Source organism: Aedes albopictus, chromosome 2 (assembly GCF_035046485.1).
Source record: "Aedes albopictus strain Foshan chromosome 2, AalbF5, whole genome shotgun sequence".
Classification (NCBI taxonomy): Eukaryota; Metazoa; Arthropoda; class Insecta; order Diptera; family Culicidae; genus Aedes; species Aedes albopictus.
Window position 1 is genome coordinate 287949459 of NC_085137.1, and position 18425 is coordinate 287967883.

General features: G+C 37.2%; 1 protein-coding gene across 1 annotated transcript in view; it reads right to left on the bottom strand.

The window, feature by feature from the left end:
• LOC109411119 (uncharacterized) overlaps positions 1 to 17568 on the bottom strand; it is a 46903-nt gene extending 29335 nt beyond the window's left edge. The window contains exon 1 of the mRNA XM_019684574.3: positions 16499 to 17568. Within this exon, the coding sequence (XP_019540119.3) occupies positions 16499 to 16529 (31 nt within the window). The 5' untranslated portion in view covers positions 16530 to 17568. The remainder of the gene's footprint in view (positions 1 to 16498) is intronic.
• Between the last annotated feature and the right edge of the window lie 857 nt (positions 17569 to 18425).

The window sequence follows — 18425 nt, forward strand, 5'->3', positions numbered from 1 at the left end:
AAACCTACGCGTTTTCCACTTTTGTGGTCGAAAACCCGAATCAATTTCAATCATGGTTCGCCAGAACGGAAAAGCGTACCGTGAAACTGAGTGGTGTTGTTCAACGTAGGGTAAAATTGATCAAACCACTGTACACGTTTATCGTGAAACAAGGCTGTATTTCTGCCAATCATTGTAATTTTTTTAAATATCATACAGTCAATGTAATTGCAATGGGAAACGGGACCATCGCATCTATTGCTGTTTATGAATTAATATTGCATCTTGCATCCATTAATATCACCCCATAACACGGTAGTTTTCTACGGTCGGAGAGAAAGAATGCGAGAGTAGAGAGGAGAGAGTTGTCAAAAAACATAAATAAAACGGCGCACAATGGGATTTATACTAACAATATTGTGTAAAGCATGAATTCAGTAACAAATTGAAAATGACGTATAATCAATACTACACCATTGATTATACGTCGTTTTCAAAATTTGTTACTGAATTTTAATAAATTTTAAAATGTTTTTTAAGAAAAAAAAATGTGTCGGTAAGCGGATTCAATAAATCAATGGGTGCAAAAAAATCAAAATTAATAATTGCTTTTTTAATGTGGCTCATTTTATCAGATTTGTTTTTGCTTGTTTGACCAAGTTACACTTCACTGTGCGCCATCTGATTTGTTTATTTTGAGTGGGTGGTTAAGAAGGTGATTAGAGCGAGATCCAAGCTTATTGTTATGATCTCAAGCAACCTTCACCTTAAGCAGCATCCTCTGTAATATGGATATTGCAGTTCCTCCTAACGTACCTAAACAGCTAATACATAAATCAAAATCAACATGTGTGCCGTTCGATTTTTCAAAAAACAATAGGAACATCTAAACAAAAACTGTGGTTTATTATAACCACATCAAAAGGTTTAATTGACAAAGTAGAAAAACAAAGACATCTTTGTGAAACCAAGTTATTCTTCAAAATAGGTGCTGATAGAGGATGCGGATCGTTGAACATAACATTGTTGTCTATTGTTGCAAAGGTATGAAGTATCATGAAAGGAGAAAAGGACACGGATGTTAAAAAGCTGTTATTGTTGGCTGTTGTTCCTGGAATACCTGAAAACTACGGAAACATCACACTATTGTGAAAAATCTCTCACACTTGCACGAACTGAATGCAGTTGTAGCAGGTGGCCTTGAACTCGCCAACCTTCTTTTAGGAGTAATGGGTCACAGTTTAAAGCGTTCGAGTGAACTCGCATAGTGTCAAATGAATTCGCATAATTGCGTACTGCGATGATTATACGACTTCCGCTTGGTACTTTTCTAATTATGTCAGTTTAACTCGCATTGGTGTACAAACTTAATCGAATAAAAGTGAAAATAAACTCGTTCAAATGTACATACAAACTCGCATAAGCTAGAATCGTTAACGTTGGCATATTGCAATGTGATATGTGATAACAATGAAAGAGGTGCTGTTGGAGAGCCAAAAAGCTAAAAGAAAGTGAAAAGTCATCATCATGGCTACAAAACAAGTTACAAAGTCATCATTTTTGTTTTCTTGACCTTATAATTAACAATGGGTGGTGCTAGCAAGAGAGGAGTAGTGGTAACTGTGCGGGAAATCATGCTACATCATTTTGATTTCCAAAGAGCCTGCCGAACACGTACAGCGCACGGAAACCAAGTGCATTCCAACAAGCACTGAGGTGAGTTAGAATGTCATGACATTTAATCAGTGTGTTTCATAAGTAGTGTTTGGTGCTAAGTGTGAAGTGCGGCTCGATAAACTAAGGGTTATTAGTTCGATACTTAGGTGACATGATTTATTTTATTTCAAATAATTTTAAGTCGCATAAGGTAGGTACTATATTACGTCGCAATAGTGTATACCGTACATCGCATAAGGTATCGCTTCAAGTCATATAGCGTCATTATTTTTCCGTCAATGCACGTATAGCGCCTCCACTTCTGTACGCATAAGGCACTTTTACTGCATCTTATGCGATGTAACTTTACCGCATAAAAGTACGTATAACATAAACATAAACTTCATTATACGTACAAATTGGTTGTCTGGGAAGTTTCCCATGGCCGTAGTTCATTGTGGTAAGTCCTACCTTTTACAAACGTATAAAGAATCTAGGACATTGACGTATATTTGAGAAAACTGCAATGGGGGGACGAAGCCTAGAACGACAAAAAAAGCAAAATTCTACTGTAGTACTGTACTGTAACTGCGTGCAGGAACCATTACTAGGCGGCTTTCCAGATAAAAAAAAAAAACAAAAAAAAAACAGTTACACTTTTTCCTCTACCTTCTTTGCACAACCTTGTGAATTTTGAATGCAGTTTATAAAGCTGTGAAGTCAGTTGACAGCCAAAGCTTGCGCTAACCGGACGCGTTTATACCAATCGTCATAAAATGAGTGCAAAACGCGAAAACACATTGGTGGTAGACTTCAGTGTTTTACCCAGAACACCTGAGGTGCCTGCTGTGCATAAATTCATATGTGAGCAACTGAAGTTGGACATTAAACACATCCGAAATGTCCAGCTTCACAATGTACGAAACTGTGTTTGCATCGAAATGGTAGACATGGACGTCGCCAGGCATTATTACCAAGACACTCGCCATTTGCAGCACATCATCAGATGTGGTGAAAATGAATACAAGATCCCCGTGAATGTAGAGGATGGAGCAATCAACGTGCGGGTGCACGATTTACCGCCCAACACGCCTTCTTCTGTGATTGTTGAACACCTTCGGAAATACGGAACTATTCTTTCCATTTCCAGGGAAAGGTGGAAACACTATTTCCCTGAGCTCTATAATGGTGTTAGAGTTGTAAGAATGCAGCTCACTCACCCAATCCCTTCGTATGTGACCATCGCCAATGACGTCACGATGATCACATACCCAAGTCAACCGAAGACGAAGAAACCTCATCTCCGAAATATCAACAACACCACCACACCGCAATCGAACGTATACTGTGTTATAACACAGACCGTTAGGACGACCACCGAAACATACGCTCTCGTGGAAGCCGACTTCCCACCGCTAGATGCTGCACAACGACAACGAGGTACATTGAAAAACAACAACGATAGCCCAAAACGAATGCCTAAAAATGCTGAAGTTAAAATGCCCACACACGTGAACGCCGACAATAGCGAACCTGAATCAACAGAGAGTGAGTCAGACGAAGAACAATTACCAAGCAAGCGACGGCTGTCATCGGATAGGAAAGAGAACACTCCCAAACGTAAAACGCAGAAGCAGAGTTGCCAGAACGACGGATCGGAAGATAGCCCAGATATTGAGGAAACCGATGTAGTAACAGTTGAATCAACCGATTTTTCTCCGATAAAAACAAGGAGTATGAAAAGTAAAGTGTGTAAACAAAAATGAAATTATGTAATGAATCTAAAATTCTAAGAGATGAACCAGCCACGGGCTGAAAATCTCTATAATAAAGATAGAAAAAAAAAAGCTGTGAAGTATCGTAGTGATCATTTTCCATCTATTCTTATCAATAAAAACAGGTATAATGCATATTATTCCAAACAAATATTTTCAAAACATGTACATTGTCCCCTAAACGAAATTCTAAGAAGAAAATCCAGAATTTTCTAAAACAATGTTCAAATGGCCAAATTTGAAAACTTTCAACCCGCGGTGAAGTTGATCAACCAATGACATAATATTCTTAGACAGGAAAATTATTGAACAAACTATATTTGATAATGCTGAATCTGAATAAGGATTTTCAATTCTTACAACTGATGTATTTCATACGTAAAATAAAATATATAAAATTGAGAATGACCTGCATTATACGCCTAAAGGTAGGCAAGATCAATGTATATCATCTGACTTTCGCAAAAAAGGTCCTTTTCTAATCAAATGTCCTACATTTGTTTAGATCCATTTTTACTCCAAAAGTTCAATAAGCCTAACATGAATAAATAAAAGAGTTTTGTGAGTCATCTGGTATACAAGGCGATGTCCCTATCGTTGCTTTCACGAAACCTCTGAAAGTATCTGCTACGATTTCAGTCGATCCAATTTCGATGAAATGAATAACTTCCTGGAATGCATAGACTAGAATGAGATTCTTAGTGTATCCGATACTAACCTCGCCGATTCGACTCTTTCCGGAGTATGTTTTCCCCAATTGCTGGAAGCAGACACACGTTTTTCCCGTTTTTAAGAAAGGCTGAAAAGAAATGTGTCAAATTACAGAGGTATTGCTGCTTTGTGTGCCACACCGAAGTTGTTGAAATTGATCGTTTTAAACAAATTAGTCCATGGTTACGCACATTATATATCTGAGGATCAGCACGGATTTGTTCCAAAACGATCGACGACCTCCATCCTGACGTGCTTTACGTCGTAACTGACGCCAGTTTTAAAGCGGCCATCAAGTTAACGCCATCTATACTGACATTTCTGCCGACTTTGATAAAAAGAATCACCAAATCGCTGTGGCCAAATTTGACAAACTTACCCGAACAGGAGAAAATAACTGAAGAATACCAAACTCAGGTATGGAAAACTGAATACCTACAACCTAAATGAGGTATTAAGAAGCCCTGCATAAGAGGTAAAATACCTGAAATAATAACTGGTGTGTATTATATGCATAACGCCTGAATAATGACATCAGGCATGGCAATACCTAAATAATAATCTGTGATTTTTTCATACAAATAGCGATTTTCCCATAACTGAATCAGCAGTCCTTAAAACCAAACCAATAACCCGTTGAGGTATTTTATCAATTCCTACAAAATACCAAAATAGGTTATTTTCAATACAAATACCTTGTCTTGGTACGATACCTGACTTTGGTATGCTTCAGTTCAGTTATGTGTCAGTTATTCGTTCCTGCCCGGGTAGGCATGAACAATAACCTCCTCATCTAGCTTCGATCCTATCTGACCAGTCGCAGTATGTCTGTGAAAATTGGTAACTACATCTCTTCACCGTTCACGGTATTGTCCGGCGTTCCCCTGGACAGTCATCTAGGACCGTTTTTATTCCTGTTGTATATGAATGATGTCAACTCTATCCTCAAACGCATGAAACTTTCAATATGCTATCGACCTGAAGCTGTATTTCGTGTTCAAGCAACGTCAAGACGCAGTGTTTCTGCATCGACAGCTAGTATGGTGTTCTTTAAATCGGATGTCACTAAATTCGGCCGTAAAAAGTCCATTTTCCATTTTGACTACGCTTTGGAATCGAGACACTCGACTATGTGATCCGCCCACCTTGCGCGATGCCCTGCAGGTCTTCTTGTACCATCCGTGTTTCTTGCAAACACTAGCTTTGCAAGGTTGTTGTCCGGCACTCTCACAACATGCCCCGCCTATCGTATTCTTCCAGCTTCTGCCGCCTTCCGGCTTCCGGATGCTAGGCTCGCGGTAAAATGCAGCGAGCTCGTGATTCATTCTTCGCCGCCACGCACCGTTCTCTTGCACACCGCCAAAGATGGTCTTAAGGACCCGCAGCTCGAACAATTCGAGTGCTTGCATGTCATGCTCGAGCATAGTCCAGGTCTCGTGCCCGTAGAGAACCACCGGCCTTATCAGCTTTTTGTACATGGTACATTTGGTGCGAGTGTGAATCTTTTTCGACCGCAGATTCTTGTGGAGCCCACAGTAGGCCCGACTTCCACTGATAATGTGCCTTCATATTTCTCGGCTAACGTTGCTGTCTACCTTTAAGAAGGAACCGAGGTAGACGAATTCCTTCACCATATCGAAAGTACGCGTATGTGTCAAAGGATATGCAACATAGGGCGGAATTAAAAGGTACAAAACTGATTACACTCATTCGAAGAGGGTATTCTGCTTAGAGGGTTCGAAAAGTCAGTACAAGAAAATAAATAGTGTTTTATTTTTGTCAAGACTGACAAGCCACCACGAAATAGTCTCGTAAAACAGTCGAACACACCAACGATAGGTGTACAGATCTGCCACCGTTCCAAATGTCCTTGCAATAATATCCATGTCATCCGAAAAACAGACAAATTGGCCGGATTTCGTGAAAATCGTGCCTAAGCTGTTGAGCCCGGCTCGTCGCATAACACCTTCCAGGGCGACGTTGAACAGCAGGCATGAGAGTCCTTTAAACGATGAACGTTATATTTGACCCTAACATGGGTAGCGTAGGCACCAACAATCATGCGCCTCCATGTGTACTCCGGTAATTTGTCGGTGCCACTAGGCTACTCAGAGTCCTTTATGGACAGTGTTGTAGTGCAATTCCAACAAGTGGAGCATCAATTATTAAAAATCACTAATTTTCCATTGCAAATTTTGACCATTTGTATAATTTATTCAGCTCAACATAAAATTCAAGATAACACTGAATCAACAATAAGTTATACCCCAGACAGACATGTGATACGAGTGTGATTCCTGTACAACGGTACGCAGTGTCAAGAAAATTTCAACAAGACTGACTTGAACTGAGAGAATTTTCAGTATGGCACTCATTTCAAGCGCAATTGTACAGTGATTCTTGTATCACATGTGTGTCATAAGTATTAGATCCACAGTTTCACGTATTGAGCCTACAATCGTCATTTTACGTCGCTTTTAATCGCTAAAATCGACGCCATTGGTTTCGGACCGTGTTTCTCTCTTGCTTACATTCCATTACAATTGTTTTTATTTTGCAGCTGGCTTGCACAACTGGACACTAACCTCCTAATCATCCGCAAGTTCATAGCGCACAGCCATCCTTCTCTGGACGACGATCAGCCGCTCCTCATTTGGGGAATAGAAGATGAAGACTGATCCACTTTTTCTGGCCAATATTAATCGAATGTTGTGATAATCTGTAACACGTGGAGTGAACTTTTTGCGAGGAATGGCCTATATTCAAATTAAACTGCTTCATTCACAGTGGGAAAAGCATGTGTAACTAAATAAAACATAATCAAATATTTCAAATAGTATGCAAACACTGTGAGAACGGTATCTACCCAGACAGCTGCTAGTTAAAATTGATTAATCTTGGCAACATACTATGACTGTGGGCTTGTACCGTTTTATCAAACATCTTGTATATGTCAGTGGACTTCGGTTCGGAAGGGATGCCAAATGCTAATAGCGGGATTAGGTGAAGAAAAATGTGGGCTACCATCTTTAGCTACGCGGACCACAAGAATAGATCCGCATCGATTAGTGTGGGCAAAGTTTTGGGGACGATTCGACATGGGAGGATTTCTTCCACAGGTAAGAGCTAATTTATGCTAAGCCATATTTTACTGCTCACGTATGCTGCCGTGTTGAGTTCATCTGAATGATAATTGAATACACACACCGCCATCATCGTAGGGCGCACGTTCTGTTGACTGGCGGTTAAGCTTAAGTTTCTGAAATTTTCGTATTTTGAATGAAAACGTTGCAACCGGTTTGAACAGACAACATTGAAAATAGTACGTTCGTTGATAAAAAGCCGCCTAGGCTGAGTTCTAGGTTCGTTCAATCTATCCGGTCGGCGCTGCGATCTTTGAAGAAACTCATTTTATGATATTTTACGGGACATAAGTGTCAGCTTCGCGGCAAGATAAATTGAGATTTCACATTTTCCAAGCCACTCATGCATTGAAATGAGTTACTTTGTTTCAGTGACAAATTATTTAAGAAGCAGTTTGGCGTTAAAGAAACGGTTTCTCTTATAATCTGATTAGTGTGAGATTATAATAATTCCAATGATGATAGCCCAAGCTTCTAAATCGGTTGGGCAAGAGGTGTAAAAATATGCTTTCGAAAGTAGCAGGAATGTCCTTAATCTCGCAATAGGAAAATATTATTAAGATTTGATCGAAATCATAAGCGATAATAAAACCAGTAGAAATCGATTTGCTCGGACTGATAAGCGAGCGATAGGTAGTGATTGGTTGATAGATTGAATCCAATTATAGTAAACGCCTGTCGTCGTCTGTTTCTGCCATTGTTACTGTTCGCTAGTTTACGGCATTCGAAACGGGCGATAAATTTTTCGAATGAGTTCTCATTTCAATTTTAATAGATCTCATACGTCTTAGCCGCGGGGTTCCCTATATTTCCAAAACCCATAGGAGAAGCTTCATGGAACGAAGCGAAGCGCAGAAAAACGTGGGGGTTAATCTGGTCGTGTTTTGTGCTCTACACGGCATTCGTTCTATCCAGTGTGACCCGGATGCAGAAGAACAGAGGAATTTGGAATAGAATGGTTAGGTTAGATTTTTTTAGTTTGTGATTATGTACATGTGTAACACTGCAGTAATAGGGTGATTCTCTAAACAGCGTAAACCGCTGATACTGATTTAATATTATTCTGATTGAACGTCACGATCGCCAAGGTAATCTTAGATTGTTTTATCCGCGATTCCATGAAACATTTCAAATAATAGATAATCATGCTTACGCAGTTGTTTAATCCAGTGCTTCCCAAACTGTGCGCCGCGGCGCCCTGGTGCGCCGTGAACATCTCTCAGGTGCGCCGCAGGCTCTTGGGCCAAAACACAAAGAACAAACTCTTATTACACTAGTTTACAAAATAAAACGAAAGTCGTGAACTTCTGTCAACGACCAAAATTTTTGAAGCATAATTTAGCGCTGATTTCGAAACCGTGCTTCAAAAAATTTAAAGTAGAACAGTTTTTAAGTTTTAGCTCAATATCGAGTTTTATAACTTTTTAAAATATGGAATTTAATATAAATAAAACATCTTGCGTTTTGTTCAACCAATTTTAAATCTTTTTCCATAAATTAAACGCTGAATATAATACCATTCGATCATCTGAATGCAGGTTTTGCGTCAGATTGATGAAATTCAAGATATTGGCGAGTTTTGGGGACGATCTCCTTAAATTTTAGAAAAATTTCCAAAAATATATGAAGAAATGTATTTTTTCAAAAAGAAAAAAATAATTTAAAAATCCTTTCCCAACGTTTATTTGACATATCATATGTAGGTGAGTTACAGTAAAAAATTCAGCTCAATCGGAGTATTGATTACGGAGAATGAGATGTGTGAAGTGTGCGACTTTGCTTAAAAATAGAACAAAAATCGAATTCAAATCATCAACCTTGTATGGAAACTCGAAAAAAATTCCGTTCTACTGTAATTTTTTTTCTTCACGTTTTCGAACTCAGGGCATGATTCTACACCAAAAACAATCATCAGCTTATCGAGTTCAAAAATGCTGTAAAATAGTGTTATTAAAGGCAGAATTTTTAGCTGTTTTTGTATTGTTTTGTAAAATTAGTGTCAAATCAAACCCTTTTTTGTATTCGATACTAATGTTTTGGCTTTTTTGTGGAAGACTTCAAAAGAAAGTCATTCAAAGGGGTTTTCCCTCTTCAAAAATTTTCAATTAAATAGTAAATATTCCAGTCTACGAATGTTTTCCGGAATTTATTATGTCCTCATGAAGCATTGAGATTTTTACAAAATTTTTATATATCCGAAATTTTGAAAATTTCGATTTTATCAATAGCTTGTAATTCAAAGTAGGTATTTCCAGAAACTGTTTTGAAGTTCTTTCCATAATACTATCATCTATAAGTACTGTCAATCTCCAGGTCTTCGTGCTGTGTCAAACATTTCGGGACGATATTTTTTACTTACATCACTATCATAACTTGTTAGTTTGTCTCTATGATTAATATTTTCTCCTATAGACTGGTTTAGCCCCTTATCGTGAAAAATCTGCGATAATTTATGTGTCGATTTCATGCATGATTCTGAAACCGCTTTTTTGAGTTGTTGAGTTGAGTTTTTTAAGTACCGAATACAAAAACATGACCCTTCACCGTCACTGTCAGCCGTTCTGACAGGTTCTGAACAATTCATTTTTATATCTATTTTCCCTTAAATTTGGTAATCTAGGTACTATATTTAAAAATTAAAAGTTTTTCAATGCAATCCTTCAGAAATTTAAAATTTGTGTTAAGTTCTGCGAATCTTTAAGCAATTTTTCTTTTTTATTATAAAAAAAACATGACATTGAAGGCTTTTTTGCGATTTATATTTGTAATTTTGAACTGAAGGTGTTCAAATTATTAATATTCTTTGTAAAAAGTTGTTGGTGCGCCGCAAAAATTTTGAAAATTTCAAAAGGCGCCGCGGTAGCAAAAAGTTTGGGAACCTCTGGTTTAATCTGTTTAGTGGGTTGACGCCGAGGATACATGCCGTGCATTTGAAATGCTACGAAACTGCTGTCAGATTTTAAGTAATCACACTTAAAACAGAATGCCGAGGTCGGCTGTGCAAATCTCGGTTAAAGTTCATTTGCTGAATCTCAGATAAACACTTGACGTTTGAAGTTTGATGCCAGCGGCACCCATAGGTGCTGCTATGAATAAAATTGCTTTTTTGCCGATATTTCAGTTAAATTTCCATTGCTGAGTACTCGGCTGTGCGGATCTCGGCAAAAGATTGAAAATTAGCCTAGCTCAACTAAGTGTGAATATTTGAATTGTTAATTTAGGTAGTGTAGCAGTCGAACTGTTATGATACGGCAGTAAACAGACCAAATGCAGGAATAAAACAGAAATACGGCTTATTCAAATGCTTATTAGTTACATCGGTACTTTTCAAATCGTGAACAATCAAGTTGGGACAAACTAATTGTCCTGTGGGTATCTCAGAATCATTCAGACGAATCAGACATCAACTGCCCAAGTAACATTTTGTCAAATAAACTAGAAATTCTAAAAGCCTCCATAAAACCAAAATGGAAGATATTAGGTTTTATAATGGTTCTTAAAACCTCTACAAGACTAACTGGCACTGCTGCAATTTTTCGACAGGCCTTCTTGATAGCGATATTTTGCTTTTTTTTCATTTTCTCCGTTTCGGTTTTCCTGTCAATGCTGCTTTCCGATCAGCAATACGAGAGCGAAATAAAATAGGTACTCACACTCGCTCGCAGCGTGCTGGAAGCGAGAGCTGTCAGGGCTAAGTTTCCATTCAATTTTCTGTATTTGAGTGTTTTCACCCGTGGTAGCGTATAGGGCACTCACCGCCGCAGTCATTCATTTTCGGCTGAAAAACAGGGAAAATTGGACTGACACTGATTTTGCAGGCCTGCTAACTGGCCATGAAAATGTTACTTGGACTGGTGCGTGCAAGTTGCAAGCAACTGTCAAACGACACAGGCCAAACGTCAGACCGTTCGATATCCACCAAAAACTAATAATCTACGCATCTCAACATCCTGGAGGCACTTTTGGTAATAAAGTTTGCATATATCGATATGGACCAGTAGGTCTGTGCCAAAAAGGGAGATAAAAAAGTTTGCGTAAACCATGCAGAAATCTACAACACATGTTTCTTCCTCAATGAGTATTTAACATTTGGAGCTACTTGCTAGTGGAATCTTAGGAGAGTATTGTAGAAATTTTGAGCTAAATTTCTTATGAAGTTTGAATATAAATATTTGGAAAGATATTTTGGGTATATAAACTTTAACAATATCTTGAATACAAAAACAAATCTGAAAAACTTTTGAATAATAAATTTAAAAAAAAAAAACAGAGGAAAACACATTTAAACTCCACTATTAAAAAATCGTTGAATCTTCAACGATTGCTAGTTATGAGTTACTACAAAAACATATAACTCATATTGATTTGCAAATTTGATACCGTCTACCCCCGTTGGTTTGACCTCAATTCTTTTTCTTTTCTTTTCTTTTATTTATTTAATTCATCTGACTTAAGTCTACATGAATATTTAAACTAAAAACTATAGTGGTTCGTAGAAGCCGTAGGCTGGTCTGTGAAATTCAGTTAACAACAAAGCTGAAGACCTTAGTTGCCTCTCCATAGCTCGGAAGTTGATTCGTGACAGAAGAGAGGATGCATCAATTTCGCCATTAAGCAACTTCACAATGAACATAGATTGCTGGATGTTTCGCCGTCGCTGCAACGAATCGAGTCCAAGAAGCCGACATCTCTCAATTCTGCACATCGTTCAAACTAAAAACGGTTCAAACGTCATTCTGCTCATGGAACCTGGTGAAACGGAACGCAGAATCAAAACAAAACAGCGAAAAGGGTTACCATCAGTGTGTTATTCGATGCCCACAGGGTTACTAGAAGTTCAAATTAAAAAATGACCCCCGTTGGTTTGCATGAGGTGTCGTTCAAACCAACGGGGTAGACGGTAAAAAAAAGTCAAAACATTGGGTCTCCAGTTAGCCTAGTGGTTAAGACTATTTATGGATCGGAGATGGCGGGTTGGATTTCCATTCCGATCGAAAACATTTTCTCGACTCTCCGGACATAGAGTATCATTGTGCATGCCTCACAATATACAAATTCATGCAAAGGCAGGCAAAGAAAGCCCTACACTTAATAACTGTGGAAGTGCTCAAAGAACACTTAGTTTAAGCGAGGCAGGCCAAGTCTTAAATATTGATTGTTCAATTTCATACAAAAGAGCACTTTTATCTGAGACACTATGATTATTTTCAGAATTTCAGAGATTGTATTTGTTATCTAAAATCAATGTCAAAAAGATTTTATAAAATCACATTTTTTTTTTAATTTTTGTTAACGTGTATTAAGGAATGTATCGAATGCAAAGTAGTTTAAAATGTTCAGGATGCTCTATCTCGAAGCTGGGTTGGTCTTTTTATTTCGGTTCTTCTATGAAATCTTCACAATATACTAAAGTTTAGAATAGCTTGGAAAAAATTGGAAAATGTTTGGTATTATTCAAAATATGGTTTAATGAAAACACCTCACAAAATAAAAATCTGCACAAAATGGCATTTTGTTAAGATTTTTCAATATTTCAAAAATCTGTAGCGAATAAAATTTGTACCGTCAAGGAGTTATTCACCGTGGGGGCTCCATTCACCGTGTGCCTTCGAATATTTTTTTTATTATTTCCATATTACGATTGAATGATATGACCATTTCTCTTCAATTTCATCAATACAACACTAATGTATTGTTATCATTACAAAACACTCATTAGAAACATTTAAAAATATCATTTTGACACTAATGTGTGTTTACATAAAGCGGGTTTCTGCTTGTTCACTGCAATCATAGTGAAAAAACGAAAACTGCGCTAAGGTGATTTAAGCGATAAACTAAATGTAGTAACGTTTTTTTTTTTCATCAAGAAGCAATTAAATTCACATATCAGGCATGTATTTTGCATTACCGAAGTAAGTTTAACAAGAAAGTACGATCACTTGTACTATTTAATTGAAACAAAAAGGCACGGTAAATGGGTACCCTAAAAACACTAGTTTACAGCATTTTTGAACTTGGTAAGCTGATGATCATTTTTGGTGTAGAATCATGCCCTGAGTTCGAAAACGTGAAGGAAAAAAATTACAGTAGAGCGGAAATTTTTTCGACTTTCCATACAAGGTTGATGATTTGAAATCGATTTTTGTTCTATTTTTAAGCAACGTCGCTCATTTCTAGGTTCTCATTTCACACATCTCATTCTCCGTAATCAATGATCCGATTGAGCTGTAACTCGCCTACATATGATATGTCAAATAAACGTTGAGAAAGAATTTTTATATTGTTTTTTTCTCATTGAAAAAAATACATTTCTTCATATATTTTTGGAAATTTGGCTAAAATTTAAGGAGATCGTCCCTAAAACTCACAGTATCTTGAATTTCATCAATCTGACGCAAAACCTGCATTCAGATGATTGAATGGTATTGTATTCAGCTTTTAACTTATGAAAAAAGATTTGAAATTTGTTGAACAAAACGCAAGATATTTGAATTTTAGTAAATTCCATATTTTTAAAAGCTGTAAAACTCGATATTGAGCAAGAACTCAAAAACTGCTCTACTTAAAAATTTTTGAAGCACGGTTTCGAAATCAGGGCTGAATAGTACTTCAAAAATTTTGGTCGTTGACAGAAGTTCACGACTTTCGTTTTATTTTGTAAACTAGTGAAATCAATGGTCTCCATTCACCGTGCCCCATATTATCCCATATATCTAGAAAAAAAAAAATGAAAATTTGAACATTCGTTTTTCTAATAAAATCTTGCAAGTTATTACTTGAAATGAATTTAAACGAAAAAAAAATTCCCTTGGCTGATTTGTTTTGATCATTTTTAAACAAAATAGAATAAAATTTCACACTATTTTCATTTCGCTGAAAACCAGCAAAATTTTGCTGGTTTTTGACATGCTGTAAATACAGCAATCCATCCAGCAAAAAGTTTTTGCTGGCTATTCAGCAATGCGTTTTGACAGCATATTTTGCTGGTTGACCAGTAATTTTGTCCGCGCTTAATTCCGGCGGGATTTTTTTGTTGTTTTTTATTTGTTTTGCGAGAGAATAAACTTTAAATAATCAATAAAATTCTGTTTTCCTGCAGTGCAACAGCACTGCAAATGTTCATTATAAGTGTCACACATTACTTTAGCTGCTTCCGACGTCTTTTTCCGTTGGAAATCTCATGCATTCCTTTTAATTAACCTTGAAGTGAGAGTGGGTGCGTAATTATTTTTGGGAAACTGTAAGTGTTTGACAGGTATGTTGCTGATTATCCAGTGATACGAATGTTTGCTGATTTATCAGTTGTCATCACTGATCTCTCAGCAAAATATATTTTGCTGATGTCCATCCAGCAAATTATTTTGCTGGATGAGAAATCCAAAATTTGGTGTGTTCTCATACACGGTGAATGGGTCCCTACTACCACGGTGAATGGTGACCTACCACGGAATTAGGCGACCTTACTACCCTCTACTAATTGTACTATATCACCAAATTTTGTGAAAAATTTTCTACTTCTGTGGGTGTTGCTTTAATTTTAACCTATAATGAAGGCAATTAATAGCGGCACCAACAATGTTTATAAGACTGGTGTCAAATGACAGCCCTTATTTGCCCTGAATCCTCTTTTAGATCCACGGTGAATGGTACCTTGACGGTACGATAAAAAATCTGGGAAGTATGGATGCTTGTTAACAGTTATGTACACATAACATATCATGCAACAACGACTTTCAAAATTCATATTTTCGAAGGAAAAATCTCCTATATCTACAAAATGGTCCACTCCAATAAAAACGTCTATTTTTTGGTCAAACTTTTAAGCTCTGCTTTCAATATCTTAAAAAGGTTATAAAATTCCGTTTTTTGCTCTAACTTACTCGTCCATAAACTAAAAATCATTCCCTATTTTAAAAAAAATGCGAATTTTTCATTTTAGGTATTTTTTATTTGCGAAAACATGATTTGGAGGAGCGTGAAAAAAAGGGGTTCCTCAAAAATGGCCTTTTTTCATTTTTAACCGTTATGTGGCCGGCAAACTTTTTACTTTTTTCTACACCGTGTATTTTAAATGAGTGCCCGGGTACCTGCCGGCCACATAAGGGTTAAGAATTGCGCTACAATGCAGTGGAGATTTTTCTTGAAAAAAATAATTTGCCTATATCATGAGCATTCTGGAGATTAGTATATTTGCACAAAAAAGTTAACAATTTCCGAACATTATCGAACTTTTTTCGCTATTTTAATTTTTTAGAAGGTGTGCAAAATTTTAAAAACAAGTGTTCAGTAGTCTAGATTGAAAACCCAGTTAAATGACTGTTTTTAGAAAATCATGAGAGCCATTTATTTTTACAAGGATTTATACAGTATCTCCAAAAATAAAATTACTTAAAAGTTGTATCTTACAATTTTTAAGGCTATTGTAAACATTTTCAACTACTTTACGATACACTTATGAAACTTTTTCATTTTTGTTGTGTTACTGCTTATAGCTAAGGCTTTCATATGCAGCTTTGTTTGAGGTTTTATATGTGTAAAATATGATTAATTTATACACATCGTCAACTGCATAAAAAGATTTTTCATATATATTGTAGTGAACAAATTAACCCTAACAAGATTGCGTATAAAATGTTCACGTGTGAGTGTTCCCTTAAAAAAAAATAAAATATTTCATCCAATACTCTTTGAGATATAGGTATTGAAACTTTCCGAAAACTTATTCAATCTCGCTCATAATTTTACCAACGGAGCTTCAATATACGGTTTCAGCGTTTTTGATTGACGTATAAAAAAGTTATGAAAATTATTTTGACGAAAATATTGCTGTACGATCAATTGTTTGATACACTGTGCGTGCATTAACAAAGATAACATTTCAGTGATCAAAGGACTTTTTCATGCAAAGAGGCATAAGTTATTAAGATGGCTGTAGGTGTAGAAGTATGCATTTTTGATCCATTCTCACCCCCAACGACGGTAATATTTTCAAAATCGGTTTCCATCCACAGTTGAAGGAAGGATCAAGTTTTCTGATTTACATTTTTCATGGGAAATAATTACTTTCCTATATAGAGACGAACCAGCCACGGGCTGAAAGTCTCTCTAATAAAGACAAACCAATCAATCAATCAATACTTTCCTATATGTCGTTGATACTATAGTATTTTTTACCCATATTTCATACAGCCCCAACGAACGATCGAATGAATAATGTTTAACATCACTTACATGCCACTAAACTAACATATCCTCGCCGCATTGTGCCGTCTTTGCTGACTTTGCTCGTCTGACAGCCGAAAAGTCTGGTGGGGTTTTCTCCAACAATACGCGTAGCTTTTCACACTTGCACTCGCGGTAATGCTCCAAATCTACAATCTTCACTTTTCACACTTTACCGGCAGATCAGCACTCGGTGCGGATGCGGATGCAGGGCTTACAAATCCCGCCTAGAGTGGGACGGGCGAAGAAAGAAAACGGAAACCCCAGGGAAGCCAGAATCGCGCCGCAAATCTTTATACAATAAAGCACTTAAAATTCCCTAAATCTAATTTTGATATCTTCTCTATGCTCTATCTTCCTTTGGTTGGTTTCGGGCAGCTTTCACACCGCGCACTGGCAGCTTTACTTGTAACAAGTGTTCCCGCAGTGCCGCTTGAGGAAGCTCACTTTTATGTATGTTATGCTGCCTTTTCCGGATTGAGATTTCCTCCGTATTTTTTTCTTTCTTCACAGGATAGAGTTTTCACTTCTGTTTGCTCGACACAGTTGCAGCTTTTCCATTTTTCGACGTAACCGGCACGATTACTGCTGCCTGTGCTCTTCTTTGATTTCGAGTAACTTTCGCGTGGGAACTGATTGTGAACAACGAGCGCCAGCAAAGGGTTGGTTGGTTGGTTGTTGATCAGCCAAATTCACTTCACGAGATTAAATTTTCTTCTGTGCGACTAGATTTGGCGGTTGCTCTTCCATTCTCTATTCCGCCCGCGTTTGATGCTGACTATTTGGAAAGCAAGCTCCGACTGGGAGGCATATCCGTCAGACGTTTTGGTTTTGATTTTTTATTCGTCTTGACTAGATTGGTTTCGAAAGAATGTTTAGCTTTGATGAGGATGCGTGTCCGATGAGGCTCACATATTCTGGTTTTGCTTTGATGTCGTGTGGTCTCCACGCACAGGTGATGGACTTATAGCGTTGGAAGATCAAACCACTTATTTATCACCTAATCGTTGGCGACACGGAAACAGTGTGGTTTACTACTGAGAAGGAATCGTTTGAATTAATTTGAAATTTATGTAATATTTTGCAGCTTATCCCATATGAAGTTTCTGTTTGAGTATTGAAAACATTTTTTTTTTTTGCACTATTGTTTTTTCTAAAGAGGCAAGTGATTTAGGCTGCTTCTCAATGCAATATTATATAGTAAGTAAGTAATGACCAGCTCTATACTTGTATTTCTAATGTTGTAATGTACATTTAAAATTTAGTATAATCAAAAGTTTTATCTAATGATTGGTGTCTCCTGATGGCCTTGTGTATAAGGCTTTGGATCGCCAATCCGGAGACGGCAAGTTCGATTGCCGTTTCATTCGGAATCATATCTTGACTTTCCTGGGCATAGTGTTATCATTGAAGAAAGACCAAGTTCCAGTAGGACAGTCGAGTCTAATGATTTTTTTATGTTTCAGATCATTTCAAAAGTTTATTCTTCTTATTATTTATGGCTCTACGCTCCCACTGGAGCTTGGTATGCCTCTTTTGAATTTAGTGTTCTTTGAGCATTTCCACAGTTATTAATTGAAGGGCTTTCTTTGCCTGCCATTGCATGAATTTGTATATTGTGAGGCAAGCACAATGATATACTCCCAGGGAGTCGAGAAAATTTTAGAAATCTGCCGCCTCCGGATTGACTATCCATAGCCCACTAGGCTAACTGGAGACCCCCAAAAAAGTTTAACTCTACAGTAAAGTTGTTCATAAAGCCTGATGGCTCTGAAATAGTGGAAAGTGTGGTGCGCAATTTCAGTACTACAGGATGCTGGTGTGTAATTTAGATTAATTTTTATACAGAGAAGAGAATTTTTGGACTAAAAGGGCACAAAAAAAAACAACAAAGAAGGCAAGGAGTTTATGCTCTAAAACCCCAATTTACGCGCAA